This window comes from Rhinoraja longicauda, chromosome 20 (genome assembly GCF_053455715.1).
Source record: "Rhinoraja longicauda isolate Sanriku21f chromosome 20, sRhiLon1.1, whole genome shotgun sequence".
In the NCBI taxonomy this organism is placed as follows: Eukaryota; Metazoa; Chordata; class Chondrichthyes; order Rajiformes; family Arhynchobatidae; genus Rhinoraja; species Rhinoraja longicauda.
Genome location: NC_135972.1, coordinates 29,119,527 through 29,146,140, shown reverse-complemented (window position 1 = coordinate 29,146,140; position 26,614 = coordinate 29,119,527). Strand labels below are relative to the sequence as shown.

The 26,614-nt window shown below is 42.2% G+C and overlaps 1 protein-coding gene across 2 annotated transcripts in view; it reads left to right on the top strand.

Annotated features, from left to right (window-relative positions):
- The window catches only part of LOC144603695 (receptor-type tyrosine-protein phosphatase beta-like), a 77,064-nt gene that overhangs the window by 39,557 nt on the left and 10,893 nt on the right, over nucleotides 1-26,614 (top strand). For both annotated transcript variants that reach the window (XM_078417334.1, XM_078417332.1), the window contains exons 14-29: nucleotides 1,146-1,409; nucleotides 2,526-2,792; nucleotides 7,228-7,512; nucleotides 10,292-10,567; nucleotides 13,533-13,682; nucleotides 15,559-15,802; nucleotides 15,897-15,994; nucleotides 16,153-16,258; nucleotides 19,333-19,407; nucleotides 19,522-19,539; nucleotides 19,646-19,727; nucleotides 19,867-19,957; nucleotides 23,227-23,303; nucleotides 23,409-23,543; nucleotides 24,339-24,461; nucleotides 26,217-26,380. In XM_078417334.1, the coding sequence (XP_078273460.1) occupies nucleotides 1,146-1,409; nucleotides 2,526-2,792; nucleotides 7,228-7,512; nucleotides 10,292-10,567; nucleotides 13,533-13,682; nucleotides 15,559-15,802; nucleotides 15,897-15,994; nucleotides 16,153-16,258; nucleotides 19,333-19,407; nucleotides 19,522-19,539; nucleotides 19,646-19,727; nucleotides 19,867-19,957; nucleotides 23,227-23,303; nucleotides 23,409-23,543; nucleotides 24,339-24,461; nucleotides 26,217-26,380 (2,455 nt within the window). The remainder of the gene's footprint in view (nucleotides 1-1,145; nucleotides 1,410-2,525; nucleotides 2,793-7,227; nucleotides 7,513-10,291; nucleotides 10,568-13,532; nucleotides 13,683-15,558; nucleotides 15,803-15,896; nucleotides 15,995-16,152; nucleotides 16,259-19,332; nucleotides 19,408-19,521; nucleotides 19,540-19,645; nucleotides 19,728-19,866; nucleotides 19,958-23,226; nucleotides 23,304-23,408; nucleotides 23,544-24,338; nucleotides 24,462-26,216; nucleotides 26,381-26,614) is intronic.

Sequence of the window (26,614 nt, the reverse complement as noted above, 5' to 3'; positions counted from 1 at the left end):
GAAAAATTAGCTTTGTGGAAGTGAAAAGTGAATAGTTTAGTTTAATTTAGTTTGGAGATACAGCGCGGAAATAGGCCCTTTGGCTCACCGAGTCCGCGCCAACCTGCTATACCCGTATACTGGCACTATTCTACATACTAGGGACAATTTTACAATTTTTCCTGAAGTCAATTTACCTACAAAACTCTATGTCTTTGGTGTGCAGGAGGTAGCTGGAGCACCCGGGGAAAACAAATTCCGTACAGACAGCACCCGTAGTCAGGATCGAACCCGGGTCTCTGGTGCTGTAAGGCAGCAACTCTACTGCTGCACCACCATGCCGCCCGTTTCAGGGAATGGGGTTCTGGGGAATGGTTCCGGGGAAACATGTTGGGGAATGTGAAAGCTCTGGGAGCCAACGTAGACCAACGGACCGAATGGCCATCTTATGTCATGTGGAAGTATGAGAAATTAAAGCCCAAGAGCCGAACATAAAATCAAACAACATTAGATCAATTGCATCAAGATTGGATAGGATATTGGGATATTTTGGGTACATTTAAATGAAAATCTCTGAGGTTTGAAACGAGATGCAGAACAGTGGCTATCAAAAAATCGACAAGGAGGTCGGAATAAAGAAAATGAAAGTAGGTCCTTGATTATGCTGGTGGCCTTGCCAAGACAGCGTGAAGTGCAGTTGAAGACCATGGAAGGGAGTTTGGTTGGCATGATGTTCTGGTCTGCGTCCACAATTCTCTTGTGGTCTTAGATGGAGCTGTTCCCAAACCGTGCTGTGGTGCATCCTGATAAAATGCTTTCTATAGAAGTTGGTGAGAGTTGTTGGAGACATCCCGAACTTCCTAAGCCTTCTAAGGAAGTAGACATGTGAATGTGCATTCTTGGCCATTGCTTCGAACAGGTGTCAGGAGTCTGGTGCTGTGTGACAGCAGCTCTACCAATAGGAATAGGTTATTGTGAAATCTGTATGGGGAATGTGACTGCTCTGTGAGATAGCATAGACCAACAGGCAATGGATTATTTCCATGTCAAGAGACAATATAGTCTTTGCACGGTCACAATACTGTCATACAGCAAGTGGTCTTATCTAGAGATGTTATCATGAGCTTATGCTGATACCAACCCTGTGTTCTGCTCTCCCTGGTCAGTTCCAGCTGCAGTCACCCATCCGATGTTGCACAGGAGAACCACTGAGAGCCTGTCATTCCGCTGGACCAAAGCGGAAGGGGAATGCGACTCTTACGAGATATTCCTCTACAATTCGGACAAGACGCTGCACGACCGGAAATCTGGCATCCAGAGCCTGGAAGAATGCTCCTTCCAGAACCTGACGCCAGGCAAAGTATACAAGCTTGTGATAGTCACTCACAGTGGGGGCTTGACCAATGAATCTTCTCTTTTTGGACGTACAGGTAAAGCACCATGATCAACGAGGTGTTAATTACCCCTTCCAGATCATTCCAAACAGAAATGTTTCATTGCCTTTTTTCAATATTTCTTTACCTCCTACACTGCAGCATACTCCAGTACAATTATTCTTTATTGATGGAGTGAGCATATCGCGGATTATAATTTTATCTCTAGTCTTTAGACTTTAGCGATACAGAGTGGAAACAGGCCCTTTGGCCCACCAAGTCTGCACCGGCCAGCAATCACCCCATACACTAACACTAATGTAGACACTAGGGGCCAATTTACGAAGCCAATTAATCTACAAACCTGCACGTCTTTGGAGTGTGGGATGAAACCAGAGCACCCGAAGAAAACCCACGTGGTCACAGGGAGAATGTACGAACTCCATACAGACAGTCCTCGCAGTTAGGATCGAACCTGGGCTCTGGCGCTGTAAGGTAGCAACTCTACCGCTACGCCACTGTACCACCCTTCTAGGTATCTCCTTTCAGGTATTGTCCATTTGGCTACAATGGATGGATGTTTTAACTGTATGTAATATAACTAGACTAGCGCTTTCTTCACACAATATCCACAACATTGCAGCTGAAATCCTCAGATAAGTGGGGTCCATTGGCTTAGCATTCCTTTTCTTTCTGATAATTGCTCTCTTCACATGCAGAGGAGAAGATTTGCTTTTTTGTGAATGCATTCACAACTGTGGGAGGAATGGAACTCAGAACATCTTCGATCCAAGGATCAGCTGGACAATTGTTTGACATTAATGCAATGCAACCATTGGCCCTTCAGCCCAACTTACCCACACCACATCCCTTTAAACTTGGGATCCTATCCATGTACCTATCTAAATGTTTCTTAAAAATTGTTATAGTACCTGCCTCAACCCCCTCCTCTGGGAGCTCGTTCCATACACCCACCGCCCTTTGTGTTAATCAACTGTTTACTGTAACTTTGCCCAGAGTTTGCTGAGCTGCCAGCTTGGTATCTGCTGCAACATTGCCTGTACAGCTTTGATGTCAAGGCTTTGATGATCAGATATGTGATAAAACATTAACACAGCTTGTTTTTTTTAAAATCTTCTGACTTATTAAATCACCCAAACCTAATGTGATTAGTTCCAGCTCAGGTTACCCATCTGCGATGGATGAACGTTAACCTTACTGACACACTGCAGTTCACATGGACCCCAGCTATGGGAGAGTTTGATTCCTACAACATATCACTTTATAATCCAAATGGTACATTGCAGAACAATAAGCTTGGCAAGAAAGACTTGAAGGAATGTTATTTTCAGGACCTGATACCTGGAAGAATTTACGACATTGCGATCGTAACACAGAGTGGAGAGTTGACTAATAGAACTGGAACACAAGGCAGAACAGGTAAAAACCGATTCATGTCTTCACATTTAATGTTGAGAGAAATGTTAAATGTTCATCATAATAAATGGTAACTCACATGGTCCAATAGTCTATGATTGATGTTTCGCACATCGTGAAGGAGGGGGAGGGAGGGGGGGAAGCCAAAGGAGGTTGATGGTCCTGACACAAAGAAATGCAGATGTTGGTTTACAAAAAAAAGACACAATACGCTGGAGTAACTCAATGGGTCAGGCGGCATCTCTGGAGGACATGGATCGGTGATGTTTCAGGTTGACCCAAAACATCCCCTATCCATGTCCTCCAGAGATTCTGTCTGAGGTTCACTATCTGTTGGCATCCAATGGGGAAAATGGGCAACAGGTGAACCATTTGATGTCACCCACTTTTTATTTTGTTTAGCTCGAATATTTCCATTGTGAATCATGGTGTGCTAAGAGGCAGCATTTATTACAGTCACATCGCAGTGCCTTGAACATCCATAAGAAAAAAGTGAGGCTGTTTAATGGTGGCTTTGTCAGTACACAAGAGTGAAAACACTTGCTATTTGTGAACACTCCACACCATCGTTTATTAACATGTGATTAAACATAACTTTAACAGCTGTCAGATTCCGCTGCCTTAACAGTTCTTCACCCCATGCTTTATATGTTTTTGATCTTCCTAATCTGTAAAGCCTTGTCCCAAATACACTGGCCTTTCACCTAGACTTCTCAATTTGGAAAGTGGTCTGGTTTCCTAAAGTAATGAGGAGCAGATGTACTTGGGCACTCGGCCCAAACAAACCCTTGTTCAATGCTTATTCTGTCTTAAATTTGCAGAGTTTATGCCGATGCAGCAACAATGACTATACGTATACTTAACCTTAATATTGTTGGTGTAGAGAGGAGACCATTGTTTGGTTCTTCCCCTGGGTTTAAAGACCTTCTGGTGGGGTGGGATGTGGGGACATTGAGTTAGATCAACAGTGGACTGAACCGTTAGGCTTCCAACAAACTGCACCGTACGGATCCCCTTAGGAAATGTACCAGAGCAGTAAAACGCAGCAGAAACACTCCCAGGAAAGTGGAGGAAAGAAGGAGATAGGAGAAAATTTGGGGAATAAAAAATATGCTCATGAAATGAAGGGCAAGTTCCGCCTAATTCTTCTTCTACCTGACACGAAACAATCCATAACCATTAGGTGTTTCACATACTAATCTAAATGTGATGTTGTTTAGTCAGCAAAGTGGATACATAAATTTTTTGTAAGATCAATTCTGAAATTCATTAAATCTTTATAGAAAGCCATCCATTTTTAGTCACTGCATTTTAAAAATGAGAGGAAGGTCCTAGAGAAAGTACAGAAGAGATTTACTTGAAGGGTTCCAGTGAGATGGACTTCAGCAACATGGAAGTTGAGGAAACTACCTGAAGAAGTTCTCCATGGAACGGAGATATTTGGTAGAAATGTAGGAAACCTGGCGTGACCTTGTACAGGAATTAGAGAGAAGTTGTTCCCAGTAGAAAATGATTCGAGGTCCAGAGGACATATATTTATCTTAAAGAGCAAAATAGACAGAGTGGAAATGTGAAGAAATAAATATTTTACAGAAGAATGATTATGATAAGAACTCACTGACTGTAAGGATGTCGTAGCAGCAGTCAATCAATAAGTTAAAAGGGAGACACAAGAGATTACAGATAGTTTTTGCTCAAGCAATTAGAAAGGTTTTGGATAAGCACCTGAGGGGAAGGTGGGAGTATGAGAAAATGGTGATGAAATGAAATGAATGAAGGGCTTCTTAAAGAACTGGCACAGACTTGATGAGCCGAGTGGTCTCCTTCTGTGCTGTAATTATTCAAGGTTCCTCACACTGCGTCTCTCCATCCTAAGGATTTATGGGGCACAACTATCCACTGTTTAGTTTGCGTGTCCTTGGCGGCGTGTACATGGAATGAGCGGCCAGGGGAAGTGTTGGACGCTGGCACAGTTATGCCATATAAAGGACACTTTGTGAGGTACCTGCATAGGGAAGGTTTGGAGGGATATGGAGCAGATGCAGGCAAGTGGGACTAGCTCAGCTAGGCAACTAGTGTGGCATGGACGAATTGGGCCACAGGGCCTGTTTCCGTGCAGTTTGGTTCATGCCTGAGTGGAAGTGGGTCAGATTCAAATCATATTTTTATTTGAATTGAGTTCAATCATCCTTATTTTGATACAGCACCAGTTCCCAAAGCAATTTTTAAAATTGAAATGACATCGTCATTTGACATCAAGTCAAATGACCTCAACGGAGAAGTTTAAGATTTGTATTGAAGCTTTGCTGCAAACCACCACTCCAAGGCCTGCTGTTCCCCTTGTCAAGTGTTGTGCCATTGTCACTCAGCATCAATTGAATCATTCAACGGTTCCTCACACTACAGTGCCTTTCGCAATCTCAGTGAAGTCGTTCTGAGGTACAGTCACTGTTTTAACTTAAGAATTGGTTAGCCCAACCTCTGGAAAACAGGTTTTGTGTTTGGAATTTGGAACACATTGCATAAAAACAAGATTTTTGAAGTTCATAAGGAAATAGTTATTTTTTCAATTAAATATAAGAATCAAGAAGCCTCAGGTAATTGTGCAACCACAGATTTATAATAGAATCGTCAAGTTGTCTGGAAAATGGGAACAACCTACTGTATTCAGAAAGTAAAATAATGAGCAAGACTTTAATTTTTTTGCTGACCCAACACAGACATACAAAATGGGTCTAGACTGTTCTTAATGATCGAGGTAGAATGGAGGTAAAATGTAGCCCTTTTAAAATAAAACTAGGAATTTGATTTATTTTTCATAACCTTGCAAGCCAAACCATTGCTTCTGTGTTTGAAACATCTCTGAAGTGCACTAATCACAAAATTTGCGACCTTTTTGATAGCGATCAGTTTTGACATGCTTCTATGCAGACAGAAATGAACTTAACGAAGATGGAAAATCATTATAAAATCACATCAACTTTAATAATTCACAAAATGCTGGAGTAACTCAGCAGGTCAGGCAGCATCTCAGGAGAGAAGAAATGGGCGACGTTTCGGGTCGAGACCCTTCTTTAGACTGAAGTCAGGCCCTCAACTTTAATAATATGCTTTAGCTATTCATATATTGTATTTCTTGGACTGTAGTCATTGTTTACTTAATTAGTGAGCAACTTTACAGCCTAATATCCAGTCTAGTATATTGCCAAAATCCTAGTATCTAGATCTAACACTGAATTATCATCTTGGAACTGAATGTCATAATGACTAGATGGTGTTACTTAAAAATGTATGCCCTTCTTGGCAGCATTGTAGCAGTATATAAATGTATCAAGGCCATGTACTCTTCCTCTGAAGTTCATTCAGTTGATGTGATTGGAATGAATTTCAGAGAGAGAGAATGCAACAAAGTGATGTGACTTCATAGCACATGATGCATCCGAGCATGGGATTTTAGTTTCAAAAGGATTGAAAAGATAATCCTTTCAATATGGACAACCGTCTGGTGTGAAGTCTGACTTGTCTGAAACGGATCGTTCCAAGTTTGCAAAATCGACCCGTTGGTGATCATTGGGTGAATTGACACAAATCAGAAGTTGAATGATCCAGGACCAAACCAGCAGAACCTCACCTAACCAAGAAAAATAGCAGAGGTCGTTAACAAGTAGTTAATTATTCCAAACACCTGAGGTTTCCACAAATAACCTTTCACAAATATGGCTGCTGATATTTCTGAGAAGATTGGTGTTGCAGAGCCTCACATGGTGATGTACATTTATAACGGGGCACTGAAGACATCCAACAACTCACTGACATCCCACCAGTGACCGCAGGTTGCCTTGAACCTTGTCACCCATGCTCCTCTCTTAGCCTAGCAGCTTCTTTAACCACCTTTTCACTCTCACTTTGCCCAATCCTTGCAACTTGCATGGAAGCCATAGCCAGTTGTCCTTTAGAAAATCGAACAAGCACCGCCTCTTATAGCTCACTCTCCATCCGATATTTCAAGTCCACTCATGATACTGATGCCTGTCCTTTTCACTAGTTTGAAGAATGGCCCCAACCCAAAACGTCATCCATCCTTTTTCTCCAGAGATGCTGCCTGACACGCTGAATTACTCCAGTACTATGTGTCTATCTTGGATATCACTCAGTCCACACAAATCTTGGCAGGGTTGGTGCGAGTTGCTGTGCATGCCAGCATTTAGCTTTTGAAGATGTGGCCTCTGGAGTTTCTGCTGTAATGTATAAATCCCACGTGTTGATCTAAATCCTTGTTGAATTGATCATAAATGTAATCCCAATAAGAAGCATTAAAGTGGAAAATGCAAGTGAATTCTTTATACAAATATCTTCCATGAACACTGAAAGCAGAGGAAATGTTAGTTTGTATACTACTTAGTGTTATCTTTATTAATAACCTCTAATTCTCCCAAAGCCCCAGAACCTCCAGGATCTGTGTCCTTCGCTGACGTTAACAACACTTCACTTGTGATAACATGGTTTGGTCCTCCTGAATGGACTGATTACGATTACTTTGAGCTGCAGTGGACTCCAAAGGATGCCAAAGTTGTTGTTATTAATCCGTACACCACAGTTAAGTCCAAAGGGCGGAAGATTCAGAAACTGCACCCTGGGCGTGATTATACCTTTGAAGTGCGGACGGTCAGTGGAAAGTCATTGAAATCCTTCAGTCAACCCATTCAAGCTCATATAAGAACAAGTAAGTAATAACTTCATTCTCTCACTGTTAAGAGCAAAAATTGGTATCCTTAAAACTGTATAGCTTTACCTTAATCCAGAGAAAAATGTATAATACAAATGCATTTGTGATAATTGCCAGCATTGGAGTTAAGGGATGCCAGCTTGTTTCACCACACTCAATAGAGCAGATGTGGCCCATATGATTCGTACGGGTGTCAGGGGTTATGGGGTGAAGGTGGGAGAATGGAGTTGAGTGGGAAAGATAGAGATCAGCCTTGATTGAATGGCGGAGTAGACTTAATGGGCCGAATGACCTAATTCTGTTCCTAGATCTTATGAACTTATGGATTTTAGTCTTTCCTTGGTTCAACGATGACTGGTTAAATGATTAAAATACAGTTCACAGAGAAGGCTTAGTACCTCTGTACTAAGAAGGAATAAGTAATCAGTTGGGATTTGCACTCTTGACTTCCACTTTCTGGGAGGTTGAACTTCTTTTCATGTCTGTTGTGGATGGTCTTCTCTGTAATGCCATTGCAGTCTGGACAGCTCACGAGACAAGCTCACATGAAAGTGATTATCGCAAGATGACTAGTGCCCTTAGAAAGGCAGGAGGAAACTCATTCAACAACATCATTATAACAAAGTCAGCAAATTATATTTGATGTATTTGAACGGCAACGTTTTCCCACTGCAAATAATTAAATAGCTGTCTGCCTCCACAACAACAATGTGTGAACCAATTTTGCTTCACTGATCAATAGTGTGAATTCAAAGTATTATTCATTACATTTTAGTTTTAATACTTGTTGAATGTTTTTTTTTATCTTTGTCAATCCCTTTTTTGGATTATTGCTGTCTGGAAAGAGTTGAAGATAAATCTTCACAGAAATAGGGTTGGTTGGATTATACAAAGCTGGATTTAAAATATATGCGTTGCTTTTGCAGATCAAGCAATCGCAGTGCCCTGTGGCTGAGCCTAAATTAACATGTCAGTTAAACCTTCTTATTGCAAATTTTTAAGTATCTTGCCAAATCTGGGCTATGGCATTAAGGAATTGTTTTTAAAATCCCGAGAGGATCAGAACAAATTGAAATAAATGTAGAAATTTAAATAAGAGAGATTTAGATATAGTTCTTATCAAGGGATATGGGGAGAAGCAGGAAATGGGTACTGATTTTGGATGATCAGCCACGATCATATTGAATGGCAGTGCTGGCTCGAAGGGCCGAATGGCCTACTCCTGCACTTATTTTCTATGTTTCTACGCAAATAGAGTCATAGAGCGATACAGTGTGGAAACAGGCCCTTCGGCCCAACTCACCCACACCGCCAACAATGTCCCAGCTACACCAGTCCGACTTGCCTGCGCTTTGTCCATATCCCTCCAAACCTATCCTTTCGATGTACCTGTCTAACTATTTCTTAAACGATGGGACAGTCCCAGCCTCAACTACCTCCTCTGGCAGCTTGTTCCATAATAAAGTTTACTTGAAGATTACCTGAATTGGAAAGATTTTAAAGAATACATATTGATTCACACGACATATTTTACATGCAGCTTGTTTCTGACATTATATTATGCAGGAGCCCTATACAATCTACAGTAACCATAGTTCTTGATTCCCCTACTTTTTATCCAGTGTAGGGGAATCAAGAATCAGAGGACATAGGTTTAAGTTAAGAAGGGAAAGATTTAATAGGAATCTGAGGGACAATTATTTCACTGAGAGGATGGTGGATGTGTGGAACAAGCTGCCAGAGGGGGTAGTTGAGGCAGGTACTATAACAACATCCCTGTACCTGTCCAAATGTCTTTTATTTGGGCAGGTACAGAGATAGGAAAGTTTTAGATGGATATAGGCCAAAGGGGGCAGTGTAGATGGGGCATCTTGGTCGGGATGGGCAAGTTGGATGGAAGGGTGTGTTTCCATGCTGTATGACTCTATGACTCTATGTAAGATTGCACTTGGGCTGTTGAGATAATTTGTGATTAGCTATCCCAGCAAAAATGTTTTACTGAGAGGCTATTACATAATGTGTATTATAGAATAAATGTATATATTTTTTAAGATGTAACGTTTGGTTCCAGTTAGTGCAAAACGTGTATGTTTGTTTGTATTTGAAACAAAAAGGGTTTTCAAATATCTTTTAAAATAGAAACTGGCAGGTCTTACGATAAATCACCCTGTGTGAACTTGTACCATGACACATTCATCCAAGATGGCTGACCCTGTTCCCAGCTGTGCAAGCAGGTGAGCTTTCCAGCAGCTTGGAGGATCAGAAGTGATAACATTATCAAAGGGTTTCATAAACACTAGAATAAATGGCAAGAATTTTGGGGTGATAGCCCAACCTGTTTAATATGTTTATTAAAGATGAAGTTGGAAGGGGAGTTGTGGCGATGGGTCAGGAGACAGAGATGATTTGGGAACATCCCAAACCTTGCATGTGAAGCAAGTGGGTGCACAGCTGAGCTGAAGGGTACAGTAGGCAGGGGCATGATTTGGGACATAAATTTGCCTTTGGACAGGCACACGTGCAAGTACTTATTGCCAGGTGGCATATGTGCGCAAGCATCCTTTATCACACAGCTTTTCATCTGGGCCGCTGCCTTTTTGTCCAACCTTGCCACACCCATGTTCCTGAGACATTCAAGTGACAAGGCAGCATAGATTACAGTAAAGCTTTTGTTTTATTGCAGATTGTATTTCAGCTTTAAAAAATAATGCTAACTGTGCATTCTTCAGATGTCAGACTGTTGCAAAGGTTTCTAATGCAATTTGCAATATTGCAGAGCCTGACAAAATACAGCATATTCGATGTAGACCTCAGAGCTCAACTGCTGTCTCCTGCTCCTGGACACCCCCTGACTCAGACTACAATGGCTATGATGTCGAGTGCTACCACCGTGACAAAAAGGAATTGGTATACTCACGCCGAATCGGGAAGGGATTCCAACATATCATTAAGGATCTTGAGCCGGACAAAAAATATTTAGTGGCTATAAAGGTCATCTCGGATACAATGACTAGTGATGCTGTTGAGGACAGTGTTATCACCATGATTGATAGTAAGTATTCAGTCACATTTATAAAGGCCTCTGTAAAAATTATTAGCTTGTCTGAAATTTTCTAAATTAAAAGACAGGTGAATACTTGGGAGACTAAGAACATCCTGTTAAAATCTTGTCCGGATTAAAGAAGGTGCCAGACCACCAGTTGCCTGAAAATCGGTGGTGGACCTGTATTGAGAATTTGTTAACTCTGTTTCTCTTTCCACACATGCTGCCTAGGCTGATGAGTGTTTCGAGCATTTTCTGTTTTTTTAAAAGATTTTAGCATCTCCAATTTGTTGATTTTCATTTGGGATTGGGTTTTTAATTTTAGTATAATTCAGGAAACTCTAGGCGACCTATAAGAATTTTTAAGAAGGAACTTCAGATGCTGGTTTATACTGAAGATGGACACAAAATGCTGGAGTAACTCAGCGGGACAGGCAGTATCGCTGGAGGAAAGAAATAGGTGACGTTTTGGGTCAGAACCCTGTTTTGTTCTTTAATGACTGCACCACTGTCTTACGTTTAGTCCATAACTGAGTATATCTTTCGATAGCATTTCCCAAATCTACTGCCTCTAATATCCGGAATGCATTGAAACACCACTTGTATGCTTCCCTTTAAGATACATGTCATTGTGATCTGGAAATACATCACTAATCCTTCAAAGATCAAAGTTCTAGAACTCACACCTGAACAACATATTGGTCGTACCTTTACACTGCATTATTGGCAACAATGGCCAAAATCCTGGAGAAACCACCATTTTGGTGACATTTACAGTGGCCCAGAATCTCCATAAGGAGTTGTTCTCCTATCCATTCCTCAAAAAAGCATCACTGAGAAGATCAATGAAAGATTTGTAATAAAATCAGAGCACAATATACAAAGCAAAGAGTTTGAGTTGGAGTTTAGTTTATGGTCACGTACCGAGGTGCAGTGAAAAGCTTTTGTTGTGCGCTAAGCAGACAGCGGAAAGACAATACATGATTGTAATCGAGCCATTCACAGTGTACTTATACATGATAAGGGAATAATGTGAATAACACAGTGCAAGATAAAGCCAGTAAAGTCCGATCAAAGATAGGCCAAAACAGCCCTGTGGGCAGATGAAGAAAGTAATTTCTCCACCGTGAATTAACTTTTGCAAAAGAATGATAAGCGAATCCTTAATAGTAAAACAAGCCTTCAATGACCAATGTAAATGGCTGATTTAAAAATAATGTAAAATCTATTTTTTGATTTAGTAAACTTTACTATCTCTTGTCGATTTTGTGCTTGATAAATGTGATGAATATAAGATCTAGGGGTGGCGCAGTGGTACAGTTGCTGCCTTACAGCGCCAGAGACCCAGGTTCCATCCTGACTACAGGTGCTGTCTATATGGAGTTTGTACATTCTCCCTATGACCACACGGGTTTTCTCCGGGTGCTCCGGTTTCCACCCACACTCCAAAGATGTACAGGTTTGTAGGTTAATTGGCTTCTGTCAATCGTAAGTTGTCCCTGGTGTGTAGGATAGTGCTGATCACTGGTCGGCGTGGGCTCGGTGATCCAAAGGTCTTGTGTCCACGCTTTTTGTCTAACGTCTACAGTCTAACTGCCACTACAATCTTCTCAAGACCAATGGAGATGATTGCTAATTACCCACCTCACCAGTGACAAATGCATTCTAGGTGTGAAGTGTGTTTGATTGGACAATATTTTGAAATACGGTGTTTGATTATTCATGTTTGAGTTTCTTTGAAATATGTAAATATGGAGTTAATTTAATTTTTGTAGCAACAGAACAGAATTTCACCTGTTCAAGCATGCCTTTCCTTTTTATGACCATTCTCTTTCTCCTTCATGGAGTCCACATGTGACAGCACGATGAGTTGAAATGCGGCAATTTTCATGATCTAATCTTGATCCTTAGAAGTCCCCAGGAGGAGAATGCTTAGGAGAACTTTGAGATACCTGCCCCAAATATAGGCTGCTTTGGCTCCCTAATCTATCATGTTTAGCTTAGTTTAGTTTAGTTTAGAGATACAGCGCAGAAACAGGCCCTTTGGCCCACTGAGTCCGTGTCGACCAGCGATCCCCTTTGTACTAGCACTATCCTACACTCCAGGAACAATTTACAATTTTTACCGAAACCAATTAACCTACAAACCTGGAGTGTCAGAGGAAACCAGAGCCCCCGGAGAAAACCCACGCCATCATGGGGTGAACGTACAAACTCCGTACAGACAGCACCTGTAGTCGTCAGGCTCTGGCTCTGTAAGGTGGTGACTCTACTGCAGTGCCACCGTGCCGCCAAATCTATGGAAGGGTCCCCATCCGAAATGCTGTCTGTGCATTCCCTCAACAGATGCCATCTGACTGCTGGGTTCCTCCAGCAGTTTGTGTTTTCCTCAAGATTGCAGCACCTGAAGTTCCTTGTGTCTCCTTTCATCATCTGTTTGATACATGTTCCAGGGTCCGATGCTTCACTTTATTCCTCATTTTCTGCAACAAGATCATTGCAACCCAAACATTAATTTGCCTTCTCCAGACACTTTGCTACTTTGCTTTGATCAGTACTATTTTGGCTACCATTTATTAAACCGCTCCCATTAATCTTTAATAATTGTCATACAGAATAACTCAAAATTGAACTGATACATTGTCGTTGATGTGGAACCTCCAAGAAAACAGCGCAATTGAGTTTTGGTTAAAAAATAAGTCGCAGACACACGTGATGCCTTCCCCAAGGACACTCTTCAATTGCTTTCAATTTAAACTAGCAATGCCAATGTATTCACTTTGTTTTTAGTGGGAAGTTAAACATTGAAGCTTTTGAAATTGAAACTCGGAAGTATTTACCCTTGGAATAATGTCTTCAGAAAATCATGACAAATTAGCTTGGTATCATTGGTTGTAAGTTTAACACATAGTGTGCATGAAGCTAACAACAAAAACCTTAACTACTGTATATGTTTATAAATATTTTCTCTTAGGTCCACCTCCTCCACCCTCACATATCCGAGTTGATAATAAAGCAGTCGGCATTACCAAATCCACCATACACTTCAACTTCAATTGCAGTTGGTTCAGTGATGTGAATGGAGCCATCAAGAACTTCACTGTGATAGTGTCTGAATCAGAAAGTAAGTATTATTTGGTGTGACTTACAAAGACAACTAATACTGAAGAACATAATTAGAGTCATGGAGTCATAGAGTGATGAGTGTGGAAACAGGCCCTTCAGCCCAACTTGCCCACACCGACCAACAAGTTCCAGCTACACTAGTCCCGCCTGCCTGCGCTTGGTCCATATCCCTCCAAACTTGTCCTATCCATGTACCTGTCCAACTGTTTCTTAAACGCTGGGATAGTCCCAGCCTCAACTAACTCCTCTGGCAGCTTGGTCCATACGCCCACCACCCTTTGCGTGAAAAAGTTACCCCTCAGATTCGTATTAAATCTTTTCCCCTTCACCTTGAACCTATGTCCTCTGGTCCTCAATTCAGAGGGAGATATGTGTCTACTCGGACAAGCTGATCCACCAATACATGCGCCAAAAAGAAATCGCAAACCAACGCTTCATGTCTTACGATCCAGGATCAATAGAATTTTTGTTGTGGTGTGAGGCTGGCAAGGTGGAGCAGTACATCTTTTCCTGACTGTTCACCTATTATACCTTATGTCTGTCTATTGACGCTGATTGAAAAACAAAGGTTTACTTTTACATTACATGGATAAAACTTCTTAGTTTACATAGATTAACCTTGGGATGGAAGGGCAAAGCAAACAAATCTATGGAATCTCAAGATAGACACAAAAACCTGGAGTAATTCAGCGGAACAGGCAGCATCTCTGGAGAGAAGGAGTGGGTGACCCGACCCCACCCGAAACGTCACCCATTCCTTCTCTCCAGAGATGCTGTCTGTCCCGCTGAGTTACTCCAGCTCTTTGTGTCTATCTTCGGTTTAAACCAGCTTCTGCAGTTCCGACATGATAGAATCTCAAACTGTACTTAATGTTCAATACAGCAATGCTGCATGGACTTTCCCTGTCACTATCTGTGATATTGTTAATTCTCACCTTTCATGGCTTCAAACACATTCTGGTCATCTATTTTCATTGATGTGCCTTTAGAATATTTTGCTATGTTTGTATGTTTTTTGATAACTTAACTTCACAGTTCCTCTTTTTACTCCTAATTGTTTAAATAAAAAAATCCTAATCTCTTCGTATTCTCTCGTATGATATCCCATAATGTAACTTTTCCTAACTTTCAATTTGCTCTTTCTGTCATTATCTATCCATGATTGTACTGACTGTTTAATTTGTTCTTTTTTTTCCATCATAATATATTTTTCCTTCACTCTATAGATTATTGTTTTAAGTTGTTGTTCTACACTGTTCTTTGCCAACACAGGCACTCCCTGGCTTGGCTCATTGGCAACGTATGTAAACTCACACATACACAAACAATTTTTTGAGCCCACTGACGGTCACATGAGCTCTGCATCGGAGCTCCTCCCTGGTCGCCGAATCGGAGCTCCCCCATGGTCTCCACATCGGAGCTCCTCCCTGGTCGCCAAATCGGAGCTCCCCCGTGGTCTCTGCATCGGAGCTCCCCCGTGGTCTCCACATCGGAGCTCCTCCACGTGTCTCGACGTCGGAGCTCCCATGTGGTCTCCAAGTCGGAGCTCCCGCCTGGTCTCCACATTGGAGCTCCCCCATGGTCTCCGCATTGGAGCTCTCCCATGGTCTCCGCATTGGTGTCTCCACGTTAAATAGGAAATTTACCTGTAAGTGCACAATTGCACTTCCATTTCCGATTTACGTAACATCCGACTTACACAAAGGTAAGTATAAGTAGGGGAGCATCTGTATTCAAATCTGCAAATAAAACTGCAAACGTGGTCACACACACACAAGCCACTGTTGGATCCACAAGAGACCTTGTTGCTGTGCTTTTCGTTGCTTTGTACAAAAGTAATGCGATATATCTTATTTCGATATTTCTCCTTTCAGCAACTGAAAATACCAAGCCAGAAAAGCTGCACCCCCTGCCGTCGTACCTGGACTACAAGCTGAACAACTCAGTCAGGAACTATCAGACAAATTATTTTTCCAGCAAATGTGCAGAAAATCCTGATGGCACAGTCCAAAACTTTGAAATAAACGTTGGAGATGAGATGGACAGACTGGGAGGGAAATGTGAGCAGGATCAGAGAACATTCTGCGATGGGCCTTTAAAATCCAGAACATCATACAGGTCAGGTGTCTTAGAAGAAGGACATGTTCTCAAATAGTTCCATTCTGTAGAATTTTACACCCATGCAAAACTAACATGTGGATTATTCTTTTAGAATCAGTGTCCGTGCCTTCACTCAGCTATTTGATGAAGATAAGAGCAGTCCTTTATTTTCAGACACCTACTTCTCTTTACCCATAACCACCGAATCAGGTAGGTGCTTGCTTGCACAAACCAGTCTGAATATCACCCAGAGGAAATCATTAATATTCCTTGCATCATTGGATCCTCAGCACATGTTGTACACATATAAAATGCATTTTAGTCTGAATGTTTCAGCACAGTGACTCCATTTTCTGTAACATTTGTAGAGCCACTCTTCGGTGTTGTGGAAGGAGCCTGCGCTGGTGTGCTTCTGATTGTCGTCCTCATTTCAGTCATGGCTATAATTCTTTGCAGAAGAAAAGAGAACCCACTGTGAGTATTTTGGCACGTCTGCAGTAAACTTGCTCTTTCAGGTTGATCCATTTGAGACCCTGCACCTTCTTTTACCATCTAAATGCCATGAAAATCCTTGGAACTAAGGGAAGCAAGGAGTCGCAGCTGGAAGAGCTGCTGCCTCGCAGCGTCAGAGACACGGGTTTGTCCCTGACCTCCGGTCTATGTGGAGTTTGCATGTTCTCCCTGTCACCACGTAGGTCTCTTCCGGGCTCTCCGTTTTCCTCCCACAATCGAAAAGACGTGCAGGTTTGTAGGTAAATTGGACTTGATAAATTGCCCTAATGTGTCAGGAGTGGATGTGAAAGTGGAATAATATAGAACAAGTGTGAAAGGGTGATCGATGGGCTGGACAGCCTATTACTATGCCGTATCTTTCAACAATCAAAAAACTATGATGGTTCTGATGGCATTCCTTTGCGAGACCACCGGTGTTAATCCAATGATCAGAAAACCCACCGCATTGAAGGCAAAGTAAAGTAACTCACTGAGAGCAACTCTGAGGAATCTGTTGGTCATTGACTCTGGAACCATGGCAGGGGTCAGTGATGTAAATGACCATATAACCACTCTCACAGCAAAGCATGCGGAATAAACAACAAACACAAAAACCATAAACAAAGCACTCCTGCTTTGAGGTTACAGTATATCGTGTGACAAATATTCGATTAATAACTCAGGACTGGGTTAATTCTGCACATTGTATTGTAATAGTCTGATTTCTGGAAGTGCATTTAGAAAGCTTGCTCACACAGGTGACTTTGATTTCTGGGAGAGTAATGGAAGGGGTTTGGGGAAAATTCCGGGCCATTGACATGGCCACCCATACACATCATTGCAAACGTAAAATCTAATCAAAGTTTTCAAGATTGTTATTCACTACAATTGATTTATTTTGGACTGCCACCAATACCCGTCGAAGGGGACTAAATCTGTGTGCAATACTTCAACTGTGGCCTCACCGACAATTGTTACAATGCTTCCCTGTTTCAGTGGTAGAGCCACTGCCAGACACCCGGGTTCGATCCTGATTTTGGGTGCTGTCTGTGTGGAGTTTGCACGTTCACCCTGTGACTGCATGGGTTTCCACCAGGTCCTCTTGTTTCCTTCCACAATTAAATAACGTGCGTGTCTAGGTTGATTGGCCTCTGGGATAATTAGAACAACTGTGAATGGGTGATCAATGGTCGGTGTGGATTCGGGGGGCCTGTTTCCATGCTGTATCACTAAACTAAGTTTGTACGTTCTCCTCGTGACTGCGTGTGTTTTCTCAGGGTGCTCCGTTTTCTTTGCACGCTCCAAAGATTCAATGGATCAATAGTTCTTTATTGTAACATGTACCAAGGTTCAGTGAAATTTGATTTGCCATACAGTGATACAAAAAAACCCCAACAAGATACATAACTACATGAAGATTAAACATAGACTTAAACAGCTACCACAGCGGCGTGTGAGAATCGCCAGGGCACACAACGTAAGCGGTGTCCCACAGCCATCAGTTCAATCACACACGCGCCCCTTCACCGTGATGTGACCAGAGTTGTAACGACCACTGTCACTCGCTCTGCAGTTCCTGTTCACCCGAACAGTCAGAAAGCCGTCCACACTCGCACTAGACTCCGGGATGTCCTCATGGAGCCATGTCCCCGTGAACACTGAGATCACTGCGCTCACGGCACTCCCTCCGAGTCCTCACCAGTGCAGGCAGCACGTCCATCTTATTTTCGGCGACCTCACATTCCCACTGTGTTGGAAAGCAAATAGCTTACACCTTCTTTCCTCTTTGTACAGGTTAATTGGCTATGGTAAAATTATAAATTGGCCCGTGTGAAGGATAGTACTAGTGTACGGGGTGATCACTGGGCAGTGCGGACTCTCGGCCAAAGGGCCTGTTTCCATGCTGTTTCACTAAAGTCTAAAACTAAATTCCAACCCTCTTGAAATGAAGTCTAATGTACCACTTGCCTTCCAAGTCAGTTACTGCATCTGCCTTCCCAACTTTTGCGTTTCACACTCAAGAACACCCAGAGTCCTCTGCACTCTAGTCATCTGCAATCTCTCTCCATTTAGAAAATAGATTCCTCTCACTGAAGTGCATAACTTCACACTTTCCCCATTATACTCCTTATGCCCACTCAATCAACCAATAACCAAATACCCTACTGCTGAGCAAATATGTAGCGAAATCACGAATAGGTGTTGGAATGGTAGGATTTTAATAGTAGGTGACTTTAACTTCCTTGATATTGACTGGAGCTTTCTTAGGTTAGCGCTAAGGGATTAGATGGGGTATAATTTGATAAGTGTGCCCAGGACAGTTTTCTGAAGCAGTATGTAGATCGCTGGCCAGAGAAGCAGCTATACTCGACCGCCTTTTAGTAAAAGAGGCTGAGCAAGTGGTTGACATATCAGTTTAGTTTAGAGATATAGCATGGAAAGAGGACCTTTGGCCCACCATGCTGACCAGCGATCTCCCATTCATTAGTTGTATGTCCTACACACTAGGAGCTAATTAACCTACAAACCTGTACATCTTTGGAGTGTGGGAGGAAACCAGAGCACCCGGAGGAAACCCATGCGGTCACATTGCGAACGTACAAACACCACACAGCCAGCTCCCGTGGTCAGGATCAAACCTGGGTTTTGGTGCTGTGAGACAGCAGTTCTACTGCTGCACCACTGTGCTGCCCTATATCAGTGGGAGAGCACTTGGGGATCAGTGACCATAGCAAGTTAGATAGGAAGAGTTCGGGGCGAGCATGTTCCTGTTAGAGTGAAGGACAAGAGTCATCTGGACAGGTATCTAATTACGCAGGGCATAGAGGGATATGGAATTAATGCAGGCAAGTGGGATTAGTATAGATAGGCATAATGGTCGGCATAGATGCTGTGGGCCGAGGGGCCTGTTTCTATGCCGTAGAACTCTATAACTGTGACTTTTGGCAGAATCTTATACAAAGCTGGAATTAATCTATCGATGCAGTTCATGCTTGTTGGGCAATGGTCATTTTTTTTTTTTAATGCGTTCACCTGCAACCTCTTTGCATTTGCAGCAATAAGGAGACAGGAGCCTCATCAAAGCCGAAAGACAGGCCATCCTCAGTAAGCGTGCCTCTGGTACAGGGAAGGTAAGCTCTCTCCTCCTCTGTTTCTACAATGTGAGCTTTCTGGCTGCTGAGCAAAGAACATGTGAAATGAAAACCACTCACCGGAGCTCCATTTTTTCCTCTTGTTCTTTACAGGAAGCCTCCAATCACCAGGTTTGTGTCATGGCTACTTATCGTTGACAACTGGATCATTGCACATTTAATGCAAGTGTGATTAATGTTGTATCTCACAAATCAACTCTGTCAAAATTCATTCCAGAGAAATTAAGACCAACCAGTTTGAAATTCAGTTCACCAAACTACAAGCAGATTCCAGTTATCTCCTGTCTGAGGAGTATGAGGTAGGAGTCTAGCTTTAATCTATTTATGAATTATATTTAATACATTCAGTTGGCTTTGTGTGATGAGAGGGTACATCGGTATATATACATAAAAAATCCCTTGCCTTGTTATACTGAGTTGCTGTCTTTTCTTTGAAAGGATTTGAAAGACATTGGAAGAAACCAGTCTTTTGAAACAGCACTTTTACCCGAGAATAGGGGGAAAAATCGATACAACAATATTCTGCCGTGTAAGTGTAACAAATCATGTGTTATTAGTTGTCTTGAGATGGAATTTAGTGCTAACCAGCGGAGAAATTTCCCACTAGACTGCTGATGCTGTTGTATGTTGTCTGACATACTCTGACAGATTTGATTAACCTCTTGCTGACTGAGGCTTCTTTAGTGCTGGGTAGGCTATGAGTTTGAGTGACTGATGGAGGAACCAAGACCGGTTTTCATCAGGAGTTATGAAGACTGGGTGGCTGAATCAATAGCCTTGAGGGCTGTTTGCTGCTAAATAGCTGATTTATTCCAACGTCTGTCACTTTTTTTTTGTGTACCGTAGTTGATCAATGGCATAGAACTGCATAGACTATGCATCAAAGAAGCAGCAACACTCCACTGGTCTATGCATTCATGGAGCACTTGTGCTGCCTTCCCCATCTGACTGTTTTAACATTAGTTTTTATTACACCTGCTTCAAATGCTTACCTCACCTCCCCTTTAAGATTTATCTGAAATTTTCATTTGATCGTAAATGAAAATTAAAAATAATGTCCATTCAGAAATCAGAAATAAAAACAGAAAATATTGGAAACACCCAGCAAGTCTTCAGCTTGTAGCATTCATTTTGTTTCTCTTCCCGCAGATGCTGCTTGACTTTCTGAGTGCTTCCAATCTTTTCCCTTTTCACTTGCTGACCCACACAGGCTGATCTGAAGTGTTTCTAAAGCAGATTCCATGCTCCCTTGGTGTGGTAAACCCAAGTTGCTGATCTCACATAAAGCCTGTGAAATTGGCCAGCAGCGTTGCATCTCACACACGGAATCGTGCACTGAGGCGATCTGTGCGGTTCCTGATGAAGATGCATGAAAAGCGTGCAGCTGCAGGATCATTGTTTGGGTTAAGCAGAAAATGCTAGAAACACTCAGCGTCAGGCAGCATCTGCGGGGAAGGAAACAGTTAATGTTCCAGATCCACAACCACTCGCCAGTCACCAGCAATTTTCAGCAAGTTTTCATTTCAGATTTCCAGTATCTACATTTTTTTTTTCACTGACTGCTGAAAAGTGCATTAGACCTAACATTGCTCTTCCAAAGGCAGACATGGGGGCAAGGAGAAACACAGGGGACAAGGGACTTGGTGATGTGCCATTGCCTGTGTGAACAGCGGTGTCCATTGATTAAGTCCAATGTCATGAATGACTTCTCACCACTGTGAACACTGGGCAGATCAATGACCCAGTGAAGGGAGAACAGCTGCTGCAGTTTCCATGATCCTGGACATTGATAACTGATATAGGCAGGAACCATCCCACCAGCGAGTGGTCCTGAGCTACTATCTACCTCATTGCAGTCCCTCGGACTATTGTTGATTGGACTTTACTGGACTTTATCTTGCACTAAACGTTATTCACGTTATTCTCTTTATCACGTATCTGTACACTGTGGATGGTTTGATTGTAATCATCTATTGGCTTTACGCTGACTGGTTAGCACGCAATGAAAACTTTTCGCTGTACCATAAAATAAGCTCAAACCCAGGTGCAATGTGTAAGACATCATCACAGTGTTGACCCTATTGATGGCATTTCAGTGATGACCCCTGGACAACATGCTGCTATGTTGTCTGAATGATTTGTGATGGGGCATCGATCACCCATAAAACCTCCAACATATGTCAGTACGGATGGACATGGATATGTGCAGCCTGTGGTGGTATTTGTTGTGTGACTAAAGCCATGGAAATGCCGTGTGAACTAAGGTGAATGTGGTGTCAAAGTGCTGGGGTCAGTTCCTCAATGGTCTCGATCTGAGCAGAATCTTGTTTACGCTTTAAAAGATACAATGTCGAGGGTTAGTATTTCTTTTGGTGTCTGCTTGTTAACGGTTGTACTTTCACTGTTGAGTCAGAAGATTGGAAGTTCAAATGTTTTTTTTACAAAACATATTTTACTTCATAGAAAATATTTCCAAAGAAAAATGTATAAAATGCACAGTTCATATACAATACAGGAACATTGCACATATTCAGTGTCAAGATATTTCTGTGTTTGCTCCAACTATTGAGCAATCTCACTTTTATGATGAGAATTATGATGTGCTATCTATCTCACACTGTGTGCACAAGAGATTTAGTGGGGAATGATACATGGAACATAGAATGGAAGAACACAGGAACAGGCCCTTTGGCCCATGGTGACTGATCCGAACTTGATGGCAAATTAAACTAATCTGCCTGCATGTGATCCATATCCCTCCATTCCCTGCATCCATGTGCCTAAAAGCCTCATAAAACCCACCATCGTAGCTGCTTCCACCACCACCCCTGGCAGCACATTCCAGGCACCGACACTCTCTGTGTAAAAAGACTTGCTCCACACTATACCGTTTAAACTTCCCCCTCTGACCTTAGCCCCATACCTTCCAGTCTTTTACATTCCCACCCTGGGAAAAAGGTTCTGACTGTCTACCCTATCAATGCCTCTCATAAATGTTACACTTCTATCAGTTACACTGTATCTTTTTCCAGAGTTCTTCTAAATAGGTTGAACCTTGTTTGAGTACATCCCCATAACATATCCCTGGACTTGCAGTGTTCTGATCAGCGACACTTGATTGTGAACTTGATTGTTACCAGAAGTCCAGCAAGTTCCGAGCAAATCACAGAGCCTGTTTCAGTGGCCTTCCAGCCACATGTCCGCTTGCTGGAAGCACTCCCATCTTGACCACATACTCTAAGTTTACACTCCTGTTGTGCAGTGAGTTAGGATGGCACAGTAGCACAGCTGGTAAAGCTGCTGCCTCACCTCGCCAGAGACCCGGGTTCTATCCTGACCTCGGGTGGGTGCTATCTGTGTGGAGTTTGCATGTTTTCCCTGTGACCACAGAGGTTTCTTCCAAGTCTCTCTAAAACTAAAAACGAAAGTATTGCAATTTAAAGAACAAAACTAACTAAGTCCTCTGCTAGTGTGGATCAGTGAATGTTTAATGGAGATAAAATCACCGTTCAACTGATTCCCATTTGTGAGGTAAGGATCAATTAAAATAATTTAAAATGCGTCGGTATAGCAATATAATTAGCAAGTGATTATTTGGTGATGTTTGGCCTCACAAGTGATTAAGTAAATGCCTCTGATTTGCCCAATTAGATGCCGTCATGTAGCATTTCAGGCCACGTTATTTGAATTACATGCTGAAGAAAGTTAGGGTTTTTATAAAGTATAAAATGTAATCAGAGTGCAGGTACAAAACAATAGATTGATTCTTTTTATGATTCCGTTGTTGTTTTCCATTAGATGACTCGACCAGGGTGAAATTAACCTACATTGACGACGACCCTTGTTCAGACTACATTAATGCTAGCTATATCCCAGTAAGTTGGCCGTGTACTTTAATTATAGCTATTTCACATCTTCCTGTCACTTTCAATATTTTAGGTTTTTGCTGACGTGTTTCTCTATGCTTTCCACAATTTTAGGGTGGCAGTTTTCGAAGGGAATACATTGCGACTCAGGGCCCCTTACCTGGCACTAAAGATGACTTTTGGAAAATGGTTTGGGAACAAAATGTTCATAATATCGTGATGGTCACCCAGTGCGTAGAAAAGGGAAGGGTGAGTGGGTGATATTGCTTTTCCCTTGGGAATCATTCGTATTATTTTCCGATCGTTTTATAGGTCTAGTTTTATCTTGCATACACATTGATACATCAGATAGTAGAGTGTAATGATGTTGTTACTCAGCTAATAATCCAAGAAATTAGATCAGATCCTATGGTAGAGGAAAATCTAGAAATTAAAAGTTAGTGTTTGCAAGTGACTGGCTGGAATTTTTCAATGTTCATTCTAGTCTTTAGAGAAGGGCACTAGTTGCCTTTATCTGATAAAGACTAAGGCCATAAACCAATGTGAATAATCTTAAACTGCTTTCTGAAGTAGTGTAGCATGTCACTGAATTGGATCAGTGAGTCTAAAGAAGGGTCTCGACCCGAAACATCACTTATTCCTTCTCTCCAGAGATGCTGCCTGGCCCGCTGAGTTACTCCAGCTTTTTGTGTCTATCTTTGGATCAAACCGTAAGCGGACTGCACACAACTGCTCAATGTAACTAGGAATGAGCAATAAACAAAGGCTGGATGAACTCAGCAGGTCAGGAAGCATCTATGGAATGGACCAATGATGCTTCGGGTCGGCAGATTCCACAGTTCTCAATGACAGCAAATAAAGTGCAAAGAAATTATATAAATGTTTTCCTTATGTTATTCCCCCAAGGGTTCTGTCAAAATTTTATCAAAAGTAATTCAAGGGAGTTTTTGAAGACTTATTCTTACCCCCAAATTGTAACTGCTACAAGTTTCGTAGTGCATGGAAAACCCAGTGAGAGTTTACTTTATGTACCACCACCAACAGGTAAAATGTGATCATTACTGGCCCTTTGATCATGATGCCTTGTACTACGGAGATCTCATTGTACAAATGCTGTCCGAATCCGTCTTGCCCGAATGGACAATCAGAGAGTTCAAAATTTGCAATGTAAGGATCTTTTAATTGTCTTTTCGTTGAATTGTGCATCTCCACTTTTACTATAATGAATTGTAAATGAATTTGTTTCCATGATGGGAACAGGCTTCTTCCTATGTTTATGTGCTCTCTACTCCACCAGTTTATTTACAGCACTTTGTGATATAAATTGCCAACATCCCAAAGAAGTGCTACATACTTTTCGCGACAAAGGAGGCGGCCATTTGGCCCATCAGACCCTTATCAGCAATGAACTACAGTAGACCAATTACTTCCCCCCACTCCTTCATTTCCCTGTAGGCTATCCTTTCCCAAATCCCTTCAACTCCGCTTTGAATGCTTTTACCACTAATCTGTATTAAGGGGCAATTAACATTGGCCTTTGGGAGGGAGGAATTTGGAGCATGTGACAGAAATCCCACAGTCACGGAGAGAATGCGTAAACTCTATGCTGGCAGGATCAGAGGCCAGGAATGAACAAGGGTCCCTAGAGCTTTAGACTTTAGAGATACAGCATGGAAACAGGCTCTTCCGCCCACCAATTCCACACCGACCCACGTTTGCCCCTACGCTAACACCATCTTACACACTAGGACGAATTTTATAATTTTACTGGAGCCAATTAACCTACAAACCTGTACGTCTTTGGAGTGTGGGAGGAAACTGGAGCTCCCAGAGAAAACCCATGCAGTCACGGGGAGAAGGTACAAACTCCACACAGACAGCACCCGTGGTCAGGATTGAACCGGGTCCCTGGTACTGTAAGGCAGCAACTCTACCGCTGCGCCACCGTGCGGCAGCAGCATTAGGTGTTGCACAGCAGTATCACCATGACCATGTAATGAACAATAGGTTCTAGTCAGGTCGTGTACAAGTCAGAGTACTGTTCAGTGATGTGCCTGCGTACCATTTCATGTACTTGTTTTAAAAATGAAGATTGAGAATCATAATGATCAGATCAGCAAGAGTAACTTCTACAAAATGGTGATGCAGAAACTTTTTTGGTCACTTTCATTCAAAGAGTCATACAGCATGGAAACAGGCTCTTCGATCCAACTTGCCCACACCAACCGAGATGCCCCATCTACACTAGTCCCATGTACCTGCATTTAACCCATATCTTTTTTAACCTTTCCTATCCATGTACCCTGTCCAATTGTCTTTTAAATGTTGTTATGGTACCTGCCTCAACTACCTCCTCTGGCAGCTCGTTCAATATACCCGCCTCCCTTTGTGTGAGAAGGTTGCCCATTCAATCTTTCCTCTCTCACCTTAAACCTATATCCTCTGGTTCCTAATTCCTCCACTCAGGGTAAAAGGCTCTTGTGAATTTACCGTCTCTATTCCCTTCATGATCGTATATACCTCTATAAGATCACCCCTCATCCTCCTGCGCTCCAAGGAATGGAGCAACCTTGGATGTCCAACCTCTCTCTATAGCTCAGCCCCTCGAGTCCCAGCAACACCCTCGTAAATCATTTCTGCCCCCTTTCCAGCTCAGCAACATCTTTTCGAAATCAGGATGACCAAAACTGAACGCAATAATCCAAATGTGGGCTCACCAGTGTCTTGTCCAACTGTAGCTTAACATGCCGACGATGGAACAGCAATGCTTTTTCACCATTTTGTCTGGAGTGTGAAGCTGCTCAGAAGCCTGAACCAATGCTCTTGTGCTCAAGTCTCAAACTCAGAAGTGACGGTATCGTCAGTTGACCTGCAGCTGACGTACGAGGACCTGATTGTTAAATTCCTGTCATTGGTGTCTAGGAGGAGCAACTCGACTGTGCTCGAATCGTTCGTCACTTTCACTACACAGTTTGGCCAGATCATGGGGTGCCAGAAACAGCACAATCTTTAATCCAGTTTGTGCGAACTGTGAGAGATTATATTAACAGATCACCAAACTCGGGACCTACCGTTATACATTGCAGGTTAGTGATGTACTTTGCAGCAAAAAATGTATGAATGTTGAATGACAAACTGCAGTGAAGATACTGTGGAAATATAACGATATCATCTACAGCCATGTGGTTATTCAAATACTGGTGGTTCAGATAAATTCTTCACAGTGTGATTGGGTTAACGGATGAGGAGCATTTGACGGCTCTGGGCTTGTAGTCGCTAGAGTTTAGAAGGATGAGCGGGGGAAGGGGGGAGATCTCATT